Consider the following 20,668-nt stretch of genomic DNA (forward strand, 5'->3'; position numbering starts at 1 on the left):
CTCAACAGAAGAGGTGTGAAATGATGACAGATCCCAAGGGGCGCAAAACATTTTGTCCCAGGAATCTGCAAAACTTGCAAAACCCTTGAGCTTTCATTTGTACAAAGCACTTTGGCATAGTGGGAGAGCCAGGCACCATCAGGATGCAAAAGTTCCTCTATTTCCCATGATGAAGAACAGTTCAAAGAGTTCCAGTTTCCTGATTTCTTGGGCATTCTGTGACACATTTTTTTCCTCCTCTACACTTAATCACATTCATGGCTCAACCCATATTTTGCATACCTACAGCCCCTTCCAGTTTGCAAAGATACTGCACGAGCAGGATTTAGTACAGTCATGAACACCCAGCGCTCAAGACAGAAGCCCGGAGTCCTCGCTCTGCGTTTTGTCTAAAACGCATCCAGGACAGAACCTCACCTCCAGACTTAAACCAAAAAGCAAAGAGATAAAAGAAGAGCACAAGATACTGCTTTTGAGAAACCTGCCTCATTTGTTATGATAAAGGATTATCTGGCAATACATGGAAGGAGTTGCCCACCTCCCACACGTAACTTCCCAGAAAAATGTCTTCATGAGTTTAAGACGAGCTGCTACACAAAGTTATACAAAAGAAAGACTACAGTGTGACGACAGATTTACTTACATGAGGCTCAGGACGTGAAGATGCCCTTGCTGTTAAAAGAACCAGCTCAGAAGCACTGCTCCGCTTTGCTGATTAAATGGCACAGAAAGGCTGTTTGTGTTTATCTGCTGCTCCGGGAGGTGGGCTGTGCACTGAGAACAAAAGCTACATGCAACGGCGCATTCTCTCACCCCCTGGCACAGGCACGCTCAGGGACAGCTTTGCGTAGGACAAGGTCTATCTTCAGCATCAGTGGTCGCAGAAGAGGACAGAGCAGGGGCCTCCGGTCAGACTGCTGCACGGTATGAATTGCTGGAAAGACCACACATTTGGTGACCACAAAATCTAGTGAGGAGGCACAGAGTAGTAAAGGGTCCTACGGGAGGAAAAGATGCATCAAAGCAAGGGCCAGGATGGCGTGGGTAACGGCGTGCACACCAATGGGAAGTCTTGTTAGCTCCTAAGGGGGAGGTCAGGCAGTTAAAGGTCTATCCGAGACAGATGTGCTCGTGTTAGCTCACAAGTCAACAGGCACAAGAGTTAGGGATGGGAAACACAGGACGGAACAGGCAGGGAGAGAACAAAGCCAGTGGGAAGGACAATGCACTTTTGACACAACCCCCTTCCACCCGCTTGGGAAGGTAATTCGGACCAGAAAAGCTCTGCTCAAGCTCCAAACTCCACAGCTGCCGGGCTGCTCCCTGCGCAGACAGCCCCGTGGGGCTGGGGCATCTCCAACACAAGCTGCCATCGGCAAGGGCCGCAGTAAGGGACACACAGGACGCAGGTAAAGGAGGCAGCTGATGCGGAGAGCAGAAGACATCAAAAGGCACCCAGCGCTGACTCTGGACAAGGACTTGCAGATGGAATAATCTGGCCAAGTGTCACAGGGAGCTGAATCTGCAGCCCAAAAATGAGTGATGTGCCGGGAGCTGAAACAGAGTGTAGGCTCCTGAGCAATTTATTTTTCTACAGAAGACTGTGCTCCCAGTACTTACAGAGATCTGGTTGAGGAAGAAGAGGGAGACCCAAGAAACCATCAGCCCTCCTTGCTTCCTCCATGCTCACACTGATCCTTTCCAGAACGGCCATGGAGAAGAGGCTGTGCACGGAAGTGGCTGCTTCATCTGCATCACAGCTACAGCCCACTCTGCTCGCCATGCTGTCCCGGCGTATGAAGAAGTGTGGACTGGCCTTTGTGTCTCTTCTGCACAGGTATCTGATGTTCATCTCAGGAGGGTGATTTTAGATGAGGTACTCCACCACAGTTCAGGGCAGGAAGACAACAGGGTGAGGTCGATCTTGAGCTAAAAATCCCTTTTCACATGCTTACAAGCAAGGGATGAGTGTGTTTGTTTGGAAGACTGGGGGGCCAGTGGTTGAAACAGAGAATTTAACAGCATCCTGATTTCTAGTCCCACTGTAACCTAGGGCAAGTCTGTTCAATTATCCTTTGCCTCATTTTCCTCAAATACAACATTTTCTAAAAATTGATACGGAAGCTGACCCAGTCCTGCAGATCTGGGGAGTTGTGTTATCAGCAAGCCAAAGTATTGGTGTGCTAGCAGTGTTCGCAAAGGCAAATAATGGAAAGTATGTTGCGAGTCACAACATGGAGCTAAAATTCAGACCTTCTGGCTCCTGTTCCAGCCTTGGTGACCTTTCAAAACCACTTTTGTACTTTTGCTTCCCTAGTTCTAAAATAAAACTTGTATTTCACAGTCAAGCTGAGAGAGCGGGTTCATGTTTGGGCTGTACCCCGAGGTCTATGGTGAGGTAGCTCTATAGAAGGGCAATGCAGTACTATTGCCATTACCACTACTGTATGACTTACATGATACTTGCTTTTCAGTATTATTCTTAGGAGCAATCCCTGGGAAGATTTTGGTTTCACTAAAAAAAGAAAAAAGATAGATTATAGGAAGCTAGGGACAAAAATAATCCCATTCCCATGTGGTTTGCACTATTTAAAGGTACACAATACCTATTTTTGAAAAGACCAGTTTCAGAAAATAAACAACTGACATCTGTCAGCATAAAGAAATTTGGGAAAACAGACATAGCACCACTTTCCAAAAGCTTTAGCTGTGCCTGAGATGACCTGGAATGTGGGAGCAGGGGTGGAAGCATGCCATGTGTGACAGAGCCCAGCCATCCCTCCGGCAGAACAAGAGCAGGGAGTAGTTTTTCTGACCAATTTTTAGAGGAGGATCTTGGTTTCGAGCCAGGGGGCTGGAGGGTGAACACAGCAGCACAGGACTGAGCACACAGGGAGAGTATTTTGTCCCACGTTCCCACATTTCTGTTCACTGTCCTGGCTACAGTCAGGTGGAAAAAAACGCGACGTCATGTATTCAGCATGAATTGCAAATCCATATAATGGGCCGAGTTCTCCTCTGCTGAAGTATCTGGTGGTTGGACAGAAGCCACTAGCTAAGAACATCTGTGTCTCGAAATAAACAACGGTTGGAGGCACTGAGAAACTAGCAGACGGTGGGAATTTACCCCAGACAGCACCAGATAAAGCAGGAAAGTCTAATTCTTCCTGCGTTCCCACTGCATCCTCCATGGCTGTCTGCTGGGGAAAGCCATCTGCCGGGATCCCAAGGTGCAAGGACGGGCTGAGGTGAGTGCTGGAGCTGAAAGACGTGAGCAAACAGAGCAGGGACTGCAGGAGGAGCAGAGGGACACAGCTGGGAGCACTGGGATTTCACAACACGAAAACCAGGGCAGGATCACTTTTGGTTCTGGCACGTCCTGACCGTCATGCAACTGCTGTGAAGCATTAACCTTGTCCTGGACTGCAAACTGGAGCTAATTTAGACAGGTTCACAATGTGGAAAATCCCAATCCATGTACTCTAGAGTTAGTCTGGGTGTGTTTAGATCTACATGCTTTGTGCTGGGACCATCTCCGACTCCAGCAAAAACGTTGGGTAAAGAACCAGCCAAGAGAAGGGCCACATTCCATTTGTGTTGGTGCTGCCCATAGAGCTACTGTCACTAACAACCAGTGCAAAATCAGTGAGTGATGTCTCAGATACAGAATCTTCAGAGGGAGATGCTCAGCACATCATCCACCGCTGTCTCATTTATTCTGATGAGTTAAAACAGAAGGTTTGGGGCAACTGCAGATAGAACAAGGCTGAACACAGAAGAGTAGACTTGCTTTTGTTTGTCTATAGTATTAATAGGCGCGTTATGTAATTTCCTTGGCTTACTGATGCAGCAACTCTGGTTACAAGATGGGATGGGATTTCCTTGAGGTCATTCCCCCAAACTGTGTGAGTTGTTATTTTCCTGGCTCACCCACAAACAGAGCAGTTTGCTCTTCTGAAACACTAATGTCCAACTGTTGAAAAGTTTTGCCAATCAAAACATTGTGGCCTTACCCCATTTTAATAATCTAAGGCATCAATCTCCCCCTTAGTATTTGTTTGATGTGTTCTGCACCCTGCTGAAATATCCCCTCCAGACCTCCCTGAGCTCAGGCTCTGATTGAAGAGAGATGCCATGCATCAGGCCTGCAGCTTTCTCTCTGAAACATTTAGCAGGGGATGGCGGTAAAATGTATTTATTTTCATGTACTGAGGAAAGACCATATATTCCAGCCTCTTTTTTTTCCATCACTCAGAGATGGGCCTGAGGCCAAAACGGTGCTGCTAAGCTTGTTTTCTATTTAAAACCTTCATTTTTATTAATAACCCTTTACAGCCTACACACCAGCACTGCGGGAGTTGCATTTCCGTGTTATGTCATCGTGAACCGTTATGTATTTAATTCCTGTACCCACAAACCCATATGGACATCATTAAACACGCACCGTACGGTATTAAAACTGTGTTCCATAAAGTGTGATTTAGAAAAAAAAAGACCTATGAAGTGCGGATTTTTTTTTTCTGAAGGTCATGGGAAAATGAAGAAGTAGGGGAGAGAGAAAAGGTTTAGCAGTGCTGTGCATGGCTCTCCATGCCTGCAGACTGAAAACCCAGCCTGCCTTATCCGCCACAGAAGATTAATTACCCGGTAACTTCAGGCCAGAGATGACAAATTTCTGTTTGGCAGACCACAGAGACAACTTCTACAAAAATTACAGGTTACAAACCAGCACAAGACCTTGATGATTTTATTTCTGCCAAATTACGTTTGCATCGCTCCTCCTGAAACAAGTTGCCTTCAGTGGGGCAAAAGAGCAGGTTTCCCTGTACTGCTGAGGGTTAGTTATCAGGGCCACTAACATGGGTGATGGTAGACCCTTGCCCTGAGCGCAACGCATGTGTGGCCCAGGGTTTACTCCCAGTTTCTGTTACGGCCCCAGACTGGCTTGTCCTGGCTGTAGTCTATGCTAGCAGCAAATCCAGCACTCAGGCAACTTCTGCAAGGCAGCGAGGGCACGCTTGTCCTCAGCCTCAGGATCTTGCATGTGTCCACAACACTCCTATTATCCCTCTGTTATCTCTTGTGTGGGATGGGGGATGAAAAGATAGGGGAAAGAGAGAAAGTGATGAAAGAAATTCATCAGACAGCAAATAAACCCAATGTACAGAGTACAAGTGGGAGAAATAGAAATGAGTACAGAAATGCTGGGGAAAGAAGGACAGAACACATTGACAGGGAAGCAAACAATATCCAAGGGATGCAAGGAGAATGGAAAAACCCAGGGACAGTTGAAAATGGCACAAGAAAAGATAAGCCAATATGAGGCAGAGAAGCTGATGCAGTCAGGCATGGTAAGAAAGGAGAAAGAAAGCAAGAGATAAGAACAAAGCACAATTTAAAAATGTCTGGTAGAATAGAAGATTTATGTATGTATGTAAACTAGGAGACAACACGTCTATTGCCTACAACACACACAATGACCGAGACCTTTATACTGGAGTGAGACCTGGCAAACCCTGTTTGTCGGCTGAATTCCCTCTGGTGATGGAGCAAGTGCTAGCTGAAGTGAACAAACCACAGTGAAAATGGTATCTGACAGGATCTGACAGCAAATACAGCCACAGCAAGGTATTCTGCATAGCCTGCTTATTGCTTTGTCTCAGAGTGGCTGCATTTCCTTATGGAGACTGTTTTGTTGCTCCGTCAGTTTTACAGCTACACAATTAAAAGGTCCCCACAAAGATATCAATGAAGATACAGACCTAATTGCTTTCAAGCCCTTTTTTGTTTTTCTTTATGAAATATTAGTAAAAATAAATGCATAAAAAGAGCATTCAGGGCACACACAAATTATGTGCTATATAAAACCTTTAAACGTTCAGGCCAGTTGAGCCTCTCTGATGGTTTTGCAGCGTGATGTCTGTGTTTAGGAGTCTCCAAGAATAGATGTTACCTACCCTCATTCCTTGAAAGCTGGTGACTTAATTCAAGTTAAATTTGTTGTGTTGGCCCCAAACCTTCTGTACACGTATTCCACACATGTCATCTCCAGGCAAGAGAGAAGAGTTAACATGATTTGCAGAGGGGGTTACCGATGAATGAACCTCCTTTATATACCAGCCCTCTCCAGAATTTTTCATTCCCATCAAACAAACATACACATGAATACACACACAAATAACTTTGGGTGCACATGTGCTCCCGTGGAATTCAATACAGTTATTCACTCTGTAGAAAGCTACCCACGTGCATAACTGTTTGGAGGAGAAGGGCCACTCTCGGGATGAGAATTACAGCAAGTTTAATGTTATCTAGCTGCATTACGCTGTAGGTGAAACGTTTTTGACACGTGTCTCTATAGGGCTGTGTCCTACTTCATTCAAAATCAGGAATTTGCTTTGATGTTTCAAAAATAAAGCCTTACAAGAAGAAGCAAACACGACTGGCAAAACTTCTTCAGGAAACTTGCAAAGGACCATTAGAGCCCCAAGCTGTTGAACGCTCTATTTTGGGTCAAGGCTCTCCGAAACTGACAGTCACATCTTCTACTTATACAGTTCCCTGGCATGTGAGTATATCTGAAGCAAACGTATCTGAAACAGAGATAAGATTGGAGCTTTTCTAGCACATATTAGGATAGACAAAATCACAGCAGAAAGCAACATTTGTTTGTTAAAGCTGAAAATTCTCTGTTCGCTGATATTAATTCATTCTTGTCTCACAAATGTTATTTATCCTGCCAGGGATCAGGACTTCTTGGGCAGTAAACCAGGGCTCAGTAGTTTATACGCCTGTCAACAAAAAAATTAAATATAAAACACTTGTCATAAATCCGCACGGATGAAATTTTCTGATTTATGGGTATGCCAAATGATTGAGACGAGAGTGTATTTTTAAAAAAGCCTTAAGAGAAAGCAGACAAAAATGGAAGAAAAAAAGGTGGTAATTATATAATGCACTGGAGACCAGCCTCCCATAAGTAGAGGGCAAAAGGGACTTCGCTTATGATGCCTATTTCATCCCTTGCCTAATAACCCAAAAGCACCTAACTTTCAAAGTACTGCGTTTTTTCGTAGGCTGGAAGCACCACAAAGCATCCTTCATCAGCCTGGCCTTTTGGCAGTTCTCCTTCTCCACATGCAAATGCTACATCTGGGAAAGGCAGGAATCCTCTCTCCTGCCTGAAAGCCTCCTTTTATCTCCCGGCCTCTGCAGGACTCCTACTTCTTGCAGCCTCTCACTCCAACATACTACTTTATAAAAGGGATTCAAGGCTTTCTCTTCATCTGCTGAACGTCTGCCTCTTCTTAAAGTCCCAGCTCACCTCGGGAGCCTTGCTCGCTAGCTAGCGTGGGGCATCTTGCCATCTCTCAGCCAAGCATCCGTAAAACGACCCCCTCCTGAACACACAGATGAGCATGAAAATGATAACAATGAAGATTAACAGAAGTTTATTTGTCAGGCCTGGCAAGGAGAGCGTCTCATTAGCTGGGATGGCCTGTGCAATTCAGCCGCCCGGGGTTCCTCCTCCCCCCAGGGGATGACAATGATGCATCATGAACATTAATAACATTGTTCGTGCGTGTCCAACAGAGCCCTGCTTTGTGCATTGAGACGACCCAGCAAACAATAAGATAGTTTTGTACTGACCTCTTGCTGGAAGAGTTTAAAGCTGTTTGCAGGGATGTGAACGACTCTTGCAGCTTTCTCTAGTTACCCCTGGCCCTTAGATTCACTATAAAGGTATGTATGGAGGTGAAGGAACTAATCCAGACCCAGCAAGATGCCTCAGTAACCAGGTTACTGCAACCAGGGACTGCAGAGGATTTGTGCAAGCTAAAGAACCTTTTTACTGGGACCACAGAAAGGAAAGCACTCCTTTTTGTTACCTTCATGCTTCCCCAAATCTGGGAGTTGTATTGCTAAAATGTCCCATCCTATACGAAGAAATGTAGAACATTGGCAACATGTACTGGTCTCCACTACAGAGTAAAAGCTACCGTGGTTACTCAGTCTGCATACTTTGTTTGCATTTGCTTATATTTTCAGGGGGTTGATGGCAGTCTTACACCCCACCTTCTGGTCCTAAGTTCAGAATAGCTGAAATCATTCTCCTCACCTGGGATGAAAATTCACTGTGCCACTGCTGGTGTCACAGCGCTGCGGCTGGGCTTTTTCACAGCAAACCCCTCCATGCTCCTCTTTTATTTAGCGAATATGTGTAACGCCTCAGACAAGTGTTGCACCAGGGCTTGCCCTTTAATGTGTTCATGAGCCCTTTCTTTGCTCGCCAGATGCTGGCAGGAGGAAGGGCTCGGCCGCGCGGCCGATGCTCTCCCCGAGCTGCTGGAAGAGCGAGGCGTCACGCGGGCAGGACCAGACACCCTGGAGCACCGCAGACAGCAAAGCCAGTCCCAACCATGCAGCACCCCGAGACCTGAACGCAGCTGCTGAAGGGTTCACCTGCAAAGCCATCTGTCAGATGTCTCTGCACAGGTCTGCTCATCCTGCAGCCACCCTGCTGCTCAGTAGGGCTGATGGAAACTATCCCAGTTCTGGGGTTTGGGGCCACCTTTCAACAGAAACCGAGAGGTTCATTTTTGGTAAAGCGTCTTGATGAAAAGAAAGCTCTTCTCTTAGCCAGAATTAGAGGATAATCAACAACTCCACAAAATACTGCATTTTGATGGATATATGAAGATTAATTTAATCTTAACATCCTCAGGAACTCTACAGCTCTCCTAGCAAGAGAGGACAATGTTAGTGAGATTCTAATCTTTAGAAAAACGACTGAGATCAGCAACCTATCCAACAGTGGGCAACAAAGATGGCAACATTGCTAATACACCGCTGAACCAGGACATCTTCAAGTCTCTGACAAACGCTGTCTCTGGTACGAGTCATTCACACTTCATTCCCAGCACACTTGCATGGGAAAGGAAAAGGCTTATCTGTCAGATATGGTGCCCCTGCCACCCTAACCCCACAGTTGTTGCAATGGGTCTCTTCTCATAAAGCAAAATAGTCATTTTTTGGCCCCTAACATTCAACGTTTTCTTCTGCTTTTATGTTTTCAAGCACTAGGTAACTCAGGTTACTAGTGATTTTTTGTGGTGGTTCCCAAATGAGCCTGAACTGCTCTGATTTTTCGAACCCACAAGACTGTAATTGAAAGCAAATGTAATCAGACATACACAATGCTCTGAGGTTCACCACAGTACACTGCAGTCAGCATTACTGGAGCGGCTGTTAAAACTCCTTGGAGCTGGGAAGTAAATACAGCTTGCAAGAATCCAGCAAATAACCAGCATTTATTAGATTAGACCAAAGTATTGCAAAGCCACAGTCAATCCTCTATTCAGAATACATCCGAGGTCTGTTTAAACGAACGTCTTTCCTGAGCTTAGGCCAATTGTTTTAAGAGATGTGAATGGAGACAAGGAAAGAATTCTACTTTTAACACAACAAATTCTGCAATCCTTACATCAGCGTGAATCTTGAATAGTCCATTACTGTCAGCAGGGTCTTTCCAATCAAACTCTGGCATAACTGGAAAAAGAAAGTGGCCCAAAGACAAAGGGTATCTTTGAACCCAGACACACAGCTCTAGCTAGAGATAAGCGGTAGCAAATCCCTTCCATAAACCTCCCAACCAAAATGCAAGCATTAAAAGGCGGGGGGGGGGGAGTCTAATTGAATTTCCACTGGCACTTGAGTCTGCACTTAAAAGCAGGTCTAGGGTTATCTGTGAAATTTCAATTAAATCAAAAGCTTTGATAACATGATAAGTCACTCCAGAGTTTGGAGTCAAAACATGTTGTTATTTGATCCTCTGCTTGTGTTTCTGGGAACCGCACGCATGAAAAGACAGTCAGCTGTGACCGGTCAAGAAGATGGAAAGGGTGGAAATGAATCTACCAGTAGATCACTGTGTCTCCTACAGCCAGAGCCACTTGAGGTCTGGTATTTTTTACACATCCTAAGTCCTGAAGAAGGCACCCCATTCCTCAGCAGGCAGAAGGACAGAGCAAAACAGATCATCTCGGACACGCACAGCATGCCAGGGGATGGTTCCCTACTGCCACAAACGTTTTTTCCTTCCAGGTTTGCTACAAGTAAGACTTCAAACAACAACAGCATTGGGAGCTGAAGGCAGAATTCTGTGGACACAAAACACCAAGCCCTGTGCATGTAACAAAATGGATTTCCAGCACAAATCCTTTGATGGCATGGGGTGAACAGGTGAAGCCAGGTGCACCAAACCATAATTGCCTAACACGCTGTTAGGATACAGCCAAGCCAGAAAGGGAGCCCAGCTCTCCTCCTAACTCAGTGCAGGAGGTGGTGACCTTCCAGAGAGATCTGACTTGTTCTGCCTGCTGTTCAGCACTCTGTGATTGCTAAGGCTTCCTCCTCTCTCTTCAGTGGCAACGGCTGGAGGCTAAGGGAAGTACCAGAGACTCTTAGAGTTCAAAGTCCTCTTTACAGAGGAACATCACCTCTACTTCCCAGTCTTTAGACAGAAATCATAGAATCACAGAATCACAGAATGGTAGGGGTTGGAAGGGACCTCTGTGGGTCATCTAGTCCAACCCCCCTGCCGAAGCAGGGTCACCTACAGCAGGCTGCACAGGACCTTGTCCAGGCGGGTCTTGAATATCTCCAGAGAAGGAGACTCCACCACCTCCCTGGGCAGCCTGTTCCAGGGCTCCGTCACCCTCAGAGGGAAGAAGTTCTTCCTCATGTTCAGATGGAACTTCCTGTGCTTCAGTTTGTGCCCATTGCCCCTTGTCCTGTCGCTGGGCACCACTGAAAAGAGTTTGGCCCCATCCTCCTGACACCCACCCATGAGATATTTATAAACAATGTACCACCTTCAATAAATGCGAGCTGTCAGCTCCACCTGGCCCGTAGTCAACAGCATTAAGGCATATTTTAAGCAATGCCTTCCCTTGTAACACACAGTACAGCCTGGTAAAACCCTATCAAATGTAATGGGATGTCTTACATTGCCCCCAACCAGTTCAGAATTGCATACAGGGTTGCACTAGGCAAGTGTACATGAGAAAAACGCTCTTTTTATAAACAGCGAGGCTAGTGATCCTCAACAGCATTAAAAATAAAGGCACTCTCCAGATAAGGAATGTCAAAATTACGTAGCAATCAACAGTAGGAAGCGCAGAGCACTGAAAAGTCCTGTCTGACCCCAGGCGCACGGGGGAATAATTTATCACCCTGGCAGCAAACACCCCATTGAGCACGTCTATCCCTAGTGCCCTCCTCTTCAGAGTAGAAAAACATCTTCATTAAACAATAGTGCAACCATATTAAATATAGACATGGCAATGACAAGCTGGATTGTTCTCCATGATATAATTATATTTGCAACATAAGCTGCCTATTTGTGTTTTTTGGAGACGTGACATACAGAGGACAAGACAGGCTATATTCAATTCTGTCATGTTAGCATAAAGAAAACTCCACCTCATCTCCTCCTGCCTGGCAGGTCATGAGTCAACGGTGACAGACACCCCAGTGCCTGCAATTAACCTGCTAGCAGGGGCTCACCAGAACAAGACACTCAGATAAGAAGAGGAAGTCCCCATCCCTCTTCCTCTCCTCAGTTCCAGGCTTATCCACAAAGCACAGCAGGACCAGACGCTTCTCTTCTGCGTGGACCTAAAGATCTCTTCTGTGTTTATCAGCATGGGCGATTCAACCCTATGTGCTGCCCCTATTCTGGGGCATCGCACCAAGCATCACCAGTCTTTAATGAGCCTTTCAGAAAATCCCATGGGACTGAGCCAAACATTTCTGGAAGTGAAGACTTAAGCATAACGGGTGCCCCAAATCCTTCACAACAAACTGAACAACCTCTGAATCCAGTTATTTTGGTTCTGCTCCAGTCCTTCCTCATTAGCTCAGGTCTCCCCCATTGCCAGATGATCTTTTGGCTCCCTAACTGGTTTTGCATATAGAAGCACCACCAGAACAGGCTTTCCTGACAGGTTTTGGAAGTATTGTTTCTTCCAGCATTGACTGATGTTTTTAAAAACAAATTGCCTTTGTAACTGGTCATTTCTATAATTATACTATGGAAGGAACAGAGTTTCTTTACCAGAATCAAATCCTCTTAGAAAATCTCGGAAAATGTACATCAGCCAGGAGATGCGAGAGGCCTTTCCAACATCACAAAATAAACCAGTGAGACAAAAAGGAGCAGATTTCCTAACCCCTTGCGTTAACCACTAAACTTCTGTTCTCTGGAAAGAAAGAATTTTATGGGTTAAGTTAAACATTAAGCAAACTACTACTTTCTATTCTACAAAATAGGCACCGGCAAATTATCAGCAGTGATTGTTCCTTTAGGATATGAACAAAAATTACTGGACAGGAAAAAGCCCCTCAAGCCAACAGGCCCAGAATTCAGTTCTCCTAAAGGCAGTGTCTCCACATTTCAAAATACCTCTTCAATCCCAATTTTTCTAACAGAGAAAGAAAAATAACTGTCTTGAACTTGGGCTTGTTCAGCCTGAAGAAGAAAAGGCTGCAAGGGGACCTAATAAATGCTTATAAATATCTGAAGGGTGGGTGTCAGGAGGATGGGGCCAAACTCTTTTCAGTGGTGCCCAGCGACAGGACAAGGGGCAATGGGCACAAACTGAAGCATAGGAAGTTCCGTCTGAACATGAGGAAGAACTTCTTCCCTCTGAGGGTGACGGAGCCCTGGAACAGGCTGCCCAGGGAGGTGGTGGAGTCTCCTTCTCTGGAGATATTCAAGACCTGCCTGGACAAGGTCCTGTGCAGCCTGCTGTAGGCGACCCTGTTTCAGCAGGGGGGTTGGACTAGATGACCCACAGACGTCCCTTTCAACCCTGAACATTCTGTGATTCTGTGAACTTGTACTGCTAGCTGTAAACTTTTACTAGCACTCACATTACCGTTGTGTTTGGTCCCAGCAAGGCAACGTCTGGTGTCACCGCTGAAGCAGCAGCATGTCAGCCAAAGCTCTCATCTCAGTCACATTCTGATGGGTTTCGGGTAAGTCTGGTTATTCTTAACCCACCCTGTGCCCGTGACAGCACGCCACTTTTAAACCCTGCAGCACGCTCATAACCAATCCAGGCAAAAGCTATTTCTGTACGCTTGGCTGCCAGTGCCAAGTGTCAGTACATTAAACTATCTTTGCTCCTCTCAGCCCCGTGTGCTTTCACAGCCAGACCTGCAAGGCACAAGCAAATCCAAATGTGATATTCAAGGCAAGGAATAAAAGCTCTTGCTGTATGGTAACAGCAGTAACATATGCTGTTCCAACTGCCAGTATTCTACATCTTTTTTTTTGTGATTGCTGAACCTATTTCATTTAACACGCTTTCTGTTTTCCCCCAGGTTTATTGCTTGATATTTATCTACAAATAATTTCTTTTTTCATTTTCTGGATAAGTAGCAAAAAGATTCAAATCTTCTCTCAGGAAGACTGCATTCCTTTCTGGTGTCACCAATGCTGCAGCCAGCAGCAAATTTCAATATCCTCCATTCTATATTCCAGCCCAAATCGTTCATATGTTGCAAACAAAAGGGAAAGTCCCATGTGAAACTAAAGAAGAGGACAAGTAATGCGTCTGCTGCTTCCTTTTTTCCCATTTCTAGAGACTCTTCCATCCCTGCATTGGCTTAGTTTATTTAAGATAATGATCTCCAAGCGAGACCTTCCCAGCGATCATGATAACACACATTGATGAAAGGCAGGGTACACTCTCGGGGTATCTAGAGCCCCATTAGACAGCAGCCAGGTACCAGAGACTGAGCTCCTGCTCTCTGGGTCAGAAGGGGCACAACTGGGAATCAGCCACGTTTCACTCCTGTTTCTGGGGCACAAGGCTGCCTGAGCTCTCGGCCACAGATCTGTTACAGTCTCGCACTATGGACAGGATACTGGAAAGCACTTCTGCGATTTAGCAGGTGAAAAACTGTTTTCACGACAAATATAGGTGTTGAGGCCAAATATTTCTACATAAATACAGCCCTAAACCAGGCACCTTTGAAAAACTAAACACCGGTGCTCTACTCCACTCAGATGCTCAAAGAGCTGTTGTATCTAATTCCCACTGACATCTGTGAGAGCTGGGTGACTAATTAGGAGCAGCCAAGCCAGGCTCTTGGCAAACTCAGCCCTAACAGGTTGTTGCATCCTTAGCTACCTAATTCTCAGTGAAGGTGATTAAGTCATTCTTTGAAAATATTAACTTTTTCTTCCCTTCAGAACAGTGGCTTTAACTGCCTTATCCTACCACCATCTTTATTCATAGCTTTTCCTGCTCTGTTTTTTACAATTTATTTCCCAGCTGATAAATCACATAAAAATAAAACTTCCATCTTTTTCTGATTTTGCATTTCTCAAGGAAATTAATTTCCATTCTACATCTCTCAAGTGGAATGAATTTCCCTAACAAAATGTGTGCATTCAGCAGTCATAATACCACTGCCAAGTGCAGACTGTAACACTGACTGTCATAAAATGCTGCTGACTGCATTGCTAAATTATGTGAAAATTATCTGTACTGTAAGTCCTGTAAGACAGAGCAACCACAAAAAAAGAATGACAGTTTTCCTCACAGCACATCTGCTCAGAGACTCAACTGTCAAATGTGTTGGGAAACACAATTCTAAAGGGATGAAATATAAGAGAAAATATTTGCATAATATCAAACAAATCAGAATAAATATAGATATTTTACAGATGAAACATCTTCCTCCTCTACCAGTAGGTAATTGAATTGTTAGATCTGATTGCAGCTCAGAGTACATTTGGGAAACAGAAATAATTGTATGTAAACACAGTCACGCTTATGGATAGAAAAAAGGGTATTAGGGAAATGTGCTTTATTACTGGCAAACTCATAAGCTAAAGCGTGGTTCCTTAACATGGTCACTGTATTACCCTGGTAACTTCTTTCCATCTTCCTTATCAGAAATTTGTAACACGTGAAGAATAAAGGGAGAATCCAGCTTCCATTTTACAGTGGCTGCCTGGAATCTGAGTATCCGAGTGTTTATGTGATATAGATACGATCAGTAAAGCTCATGGCTATAGACCACAATAACACATTTCTGCTCTTCAGTAAAGGCACCTTTAGCACTTAGTCCATTTGCTGCACCAACCATCATAATATTATGTCGCATACCTAATAAGTTCCCTAGTTTTCCTGGCTTTGCATATTTTTTGAAAATCGCTTTATGCTTCTTACAGGAAAAATATTCTCAGATATTGAACATTGCTTTAAATTCAGTTGTTAATATTATGAGTGGTGGTTTAAACAGAAATCTCATTTGAGCCTGCATGCATTTCTGCAGGGAGAGTATTGGAGAACTGAATCCTTGGCTCTTGGTCTGCTTTTTAGACTGGATACAGACCCAGAAAGACATAGCAAACTCTCACATGAGTGGTCTGGCTGTGATATATTGAACCTAACTGCAGAAAAGCCCTAAAAGCAGTGGACCATATGCGATGTCTAATTGATTAATCCTACTCTTTGAGTATTTCTGTTATTTCTAGTAAAAAAGAATCATTTAAAAAATGGTTTCAGAGAATTCGTTTGTTGACTATGAGCCCTGGCCTGACCTCAGCCTTGAATTTAAATCCCCAGTAGAAGTCTGAAATTAATCCTCCTCTGGCTTAGTTGTCAGTAATTATAATTATTAACAGAAGTATCCAGTAAATGAATGGCTTTCAGTGACATGGTGTTTTAACTTATAATAATGGATAAATAAAAATGCACTTCCTGCTTACCTTACAGGATCTTTTCCCATAGCAATACAGGATCTGGTCCTTACATGGGCATGGTGAAAGGCACAAGCCCAGCCGTCTGCCTATACACATATGCATTTGCTCAAACACTAAAATTCCACATATTGCAAACCTAAGCAGTTGAAAACTGCTCCTCCTGTACCAGAGTCGATGGTTTGAAGCTTGCTTTCTCTGCAGCTTGTCAGCGGAGTGGAGTGTGAGCAGCAGCAGTGGCTGCCCTGGGAACACTGGCACTGGAGCTCCAAACCCTGCCTTGCATATCAGTGCTCCCAACGCACGCCGGCTCCCTTGCAAAGGCCATGATTTCACCATGTGGAATGGTCCAAGAGAGCTCCCATACTATCCCACGGAGGGATTTAGTGTCCTCCTGTTGTCTCTTCCATGCAGCATGAAGTAAACCTGCTGCTGGGAGCTATCTGACCTGGAGCTAGCTCCACTGGCCGGAGCAGACACACAGGAGACTGCTGGCCAGTTCAAACGCTGTGATTTCTTGTCACATCTCTCCAGCTATCTGCCTGTAAGCTGCTGTACACAGAAGAGGTTTAATGGGGCTGAATGGAATACTTTCTGCCTATTGTCACAGCACTCGAAAGCCTGGACCATCACCAAAACAGGAAACAGAAAAGCTAAGCTGCGAATCCAACCGAACAAGCTGGCCGGACTGTAACAGCGTTGGGAAAGCCCGTCTTTTATCATAGCTGGATTGCGTGCTGCTCAGCACTGCGGGCAATCGGAGCCCAGCAGCAGCAGGAAGTGACCTGCAGGGAGCAGCCTGCAAGCCAAACACAGCGTAACCTGGGGAGGACAGCACACAGAAGCAGGGAGGAGGCAAGGGTAGGGCAGATGAAGAGTTTTAAGGAAGAAGCCAGGGACATATTTGTAAAAGTGCCTAAGGGTTTTCAGGGAAATGCCGATTTCTTTTAGGACAATAGACAGAGCAGTGAAGGGCACAGCTCTGCAGCTGAATTACTGCACTAGTACATAAATTACTGCATGTGCATCATCGTGAGTTATGGCTCAGCAATTATGGGCACAGATACCTCTCCACACATCCCAGCTGTGAGGTAAGCCAGGGTTTTTTGTGCCTCCTCCCTCCAAGTTTAAGCTTCCATGTTTTTCTGGCTAGGAGCACGTGCTCAGTCACTGCTCTGCTGACACACAATAACTCAGTGGGCTCTCTGGGCTCAACAACTCACTTGGCAATATTTGCTCTCCTTCAACCCATCCAGCTGAATGCTATGTTTATGCTGATTCATCCATATATGAACCACTTCTACACTGAGGGTTAAAATAAGCAGCTAAAGAAAAAGATAAAATAATCAGGGTAGTCTAGATGCTGTCCCCAGGTTACACCCCTACCACCCGCAGCAAAATGAACGATGGACCGTGAGGTCTAGGGAAGACTGAATTCATATAGCTTGGACACCGCTGGCTCACTGTTTCTGGAGGGGCTTGGCAGAGCTGCAACATGAGGGAATAAATCCGGGATTTCTCTGGCTGATCATGCTCCTTCCTCCAATGACTGCTGAGGCGGAGAATCACCCTGGAGGTGTCCTTCCCCCAGACCCTACACAGTGGTCCAGCGAGCACCAGACCTCCTCCCTTCCCCCTCAGTTCACAGAAGAAAAACAGTAAGATGTTTCCATTGGCTTTTACATCATCTTTTTGTAGAGACTAATCTTCAGTTTCAACAATACATCTTTTGTGAAGCACTCCCAGCAGAAACCTTAGACACCTTCCCTAAGATCTGTTTGCTTACAGAAGACGAGGTAGGATTTGTTTAAAGCCAGCTAGATTAATGTCTTGCAGACATTAGTGAAGTGAGACTTAATCAGGTTATTGCTCTACATTTTCCAGGGAAATAAATCACACTTATTACTAGGTTGGAATAAGATGCAAGGCTTGGGCTGAGAAAATTTAGTCTTTTTTGTTTTTCCAGGGGGGAGCGAATGGATAACTCGAAAATTGCTGCAAGGCTGTCAAACAGGGAGCTCAGCAAAAGGCCCTCAACAACTTGGAGGAGGGAGAAGAGAAAGCAAGCCATAATGGCTAGTGCCAGCCCGCGGGTGGGCCTTGGTCCCCATTCCCTGCCCTATGGAGGTCCAATGCTGACTCTATTTTACTCAGGCCTAACGCTGTAGGGTCCATAGCAGTAGAGAAAGCAGACAGGAGTGTTAAACAGTGCTTAAAGCAGACTCCTGAGGCCCATTTGAGATCCTCCAGGTGAACTCTCCCATAGCCCTGGGGACCTCACGCCTCTTCTGGGTGTCTGTTTCTGCCTGGCACATGGGGATGTCTCCTTGCATCAGAGGGTGTTGTGGGATCAAGCAACCTTTGCAAACCTTCTTACAGACCCTAAATGGAAACTGTGATGGTCAGCAGGTCTCAGCCTATAGGCATATAGTGCTGCAATGGTTTCTAAGTTTGTAATATGTGTTTAATAATGAACATGCAACTGTACTTATTCACCTCAGACAAATTTCTAAAACAAGGCTGGCTAGGAAAAAAATAGCAGCTCTTTTTTCCAGACCTTTGATTTAAAACCTGCTCTTTTTCTCATTCAAAAAACAAAAAAATCCCTTCACTCTCAGCTACCCCAGCAGTGTTTTCTTTACTACAAATGCTAATACATCCCCTTGTATAAAAGCACGTTTGTGTAAGAGACAAGGTTTGGGAAATCAAACTGCAAAGGCCCTCTCTACACCAGCACGGGGACAGCTGAAGCCAATACTAATCTTTCTGCTAACTACAGGTTTGTGTGCGTTCAAGTGCCCAAAAGCTTTACATCCATCTCCCTTTACCCAACGGGCTGCGCCAATACTGGAGAAAGCAAATTATGGTAACACAGCCTGCAATCAAGTTTCAAATTGTGCAACAAAGCAGCACAGAACACAGTAGGACCAAGTGAAAATCTTACTGCGGAGCACAATAAAATATATCCTGTTCAGCATGAAGGAGAAAAGGAAACATCAGGTAAGGCAGCACAGTTGCTTGTAAATACCCTCCTGCCAACGCTTTCTCTGGGTAAAACAGTCCTCTGAACCCTGACTGCATCAGCATGAATCAGCAGGTCTGCTCCAAGGTAAAGGCTATGGTTCTGGTTCGTGTTCAATGGGAACTCCTTTCCCAGCCTTTTCTTGGCTTCCTGCTTAGAAAGAACAGACTCTCCAGAGACAATTTTGGATCTGGACCACAATCTTGCTCCCTTCAGATAACTAAGTATCTCTGGGCAGGAGTACATTTAAAGAAGCAGCTGGTAATTATGAGCCAAGTGCTTACTGGCAGGATTTCCCCCTGCTGCTGAGCCAATGCTTTTGGGAACTAAATGACTCGTGATAATTATCAGGTAAAACCCACAAGCTAGGGGAGGTTCCCTCGCTAGAACCATCACCAAGAAACAATGCAAAGGTAGGCGGACAATGGCTGCAAATTGTGTCTGAGGGTTGCTTGACTCCCTTGTCCTCCACACACTCAACATGGTTGTACATAACTGTCGGGCATTTTCTAGGTAATGCTTGAAAGCTACAAAATCTGTTCCCACACCTACAGCAGTAATAAAACCAAACAATCTTTTTCTTCCAGCTAATCAAAATGAACTGAGCAGCAGTGGAAATCCATCACAGCACTTACTCTTTTGGAGGGTTCAGGTCTTCTGGGCGAGCTTCGAAGAACCTGAAGACCTCATCGCACTGTGAAATGTGAGGAGGAAGCCGAACCAGCGCCTGCAAAACAAAACAGGGAGGGAGAAGCGCTTAGAAAAGTGAAGTTCAAAACAACTACCAAGCAAGAGGAGGCAAAACAGTCCTGGCAGGGGGAAGGGAATACAAAAGGAAAGTATCACGCCTGGCTGCTTACCTGAGAAGAAAGGAAATAGCATGTCTTGACTGCAAATGTCAGGAAGGTTGCAATGAATTGAGATAAGCGATGGTACCTAGAGTCAGCCAATGTAATTTTTTTGCCATGTGTACAAGAGCAGAATTTGGCCCATGTGTGCAAAATCATAACACTGAGTAGATAAGTGCTCTGTGGCTGGGACAGTCTCCGTGACATGTGTTTGCACAGCACCTCAAACAAAGTGGTTAGGGCTTACAGGCTTTATGTCAATGTGCACAAATTCAAGCAGTGAAAATTTACAGACTCAACATCCACTAATACAACAGATAAATATGCTCTACAAAGCTTTCCATTAAGCACTGTCAACAGAAAAAGTGGAGTTTGCTAAAAAAAAAAAACAGACAAAAAAAACCCCACAAAAAACAAAACAAACAATAATTTTCTCCTAAATGAACAGGAAAGGAAGTTTGATCAATTGTCTGCAAAAAAACCCCCGCAAACCCATAAAGGCTATTTCTGCACGAAGAAGGCTTCACTGCGGCGCATCCTGGTTAACAACGTCCACGCACTCTGCAAGGCACAGGTATGCAGCGCCTATCACACCCAGCAACAGTTAAGTACAATCTGAGCAGCAACCACATTATGTTGAAGTTTACTGACAAGTGAGACTTCAAACCAATGAGACAGGCACACAAGGCAGAAACATTGCTGTTCAGACTTTGGAGCTCAACACTGCCAAAAGAGGTCAAAGAGCCATCCCCAATCCAGAGAGATGGGAAAGCAGCTGAAGTAACACTGGTCTGAGATTGCCTCCAGAAATGACCAGCAGAAGAGGAAAAGAGGATGGAGTTCACCTCCTCCTGTGCTAAGTTACATTGAAAATAGACCACAAGTTAAATATAGACCAAGCTTCTTAGAGGTGCTGTAAACCTGTTTGACAAAATGAGATTGTCTGGCTGTTCTGCTAGTTGAAACTAAGACAAACAATCTTGAAAGACAGAAGAAAAACTGCACCAGAGCTAAATG

At 45.0% G+C, this 20,668-nt stretch overlaps 1 protein-coding gene across 4 annotated transcripts in view; it reads right to left on the bottom strand.

The window, feature by feature from the left end:
* SH3PXD2A (SH3 and PX domains 2A) overlaps window positions 1–20,668 on the bottom strand; it is a 269,372-nt gene that overhangs the window by 129,530 nt on the left and 119,174 nt on the right. For 3 of the 4 annotated variants that reach the window (XM_075423671.1, XM_075423672.1, XM_075423670.1), the window contains exon 5: window positions 19,439–19,530. In XM_075423671.1, coding sequence (XP_075279786.1) covers window positions 19,439–19,530 — 92 coding nt within the window. Of the gene's footprint in view, window positions 1–643; window positions 663–19,438; window positions 19,531–20,668 lie in introns of those variants that run through there. The other variant, XM_075423673.1, reaches the window with a different exon arrangement.

This window comes from Opisthocomus hoazin, chromosome 6 (assembly GCF_030867145.1).
Source record: "Opisthocomus hoazin isolate bOpiHoa1 chromosome 6, bOpiHoa1.hap1, whole genome shotgun sequence".
Classification (NCBI taxonomy): domain Eukaryota; kingdom Metazoa; phylum Chordata; class Aves; order Opisthocomiformes; family Opisthocomidae; genus Opisthocomus; species Opisthocomus hoazin.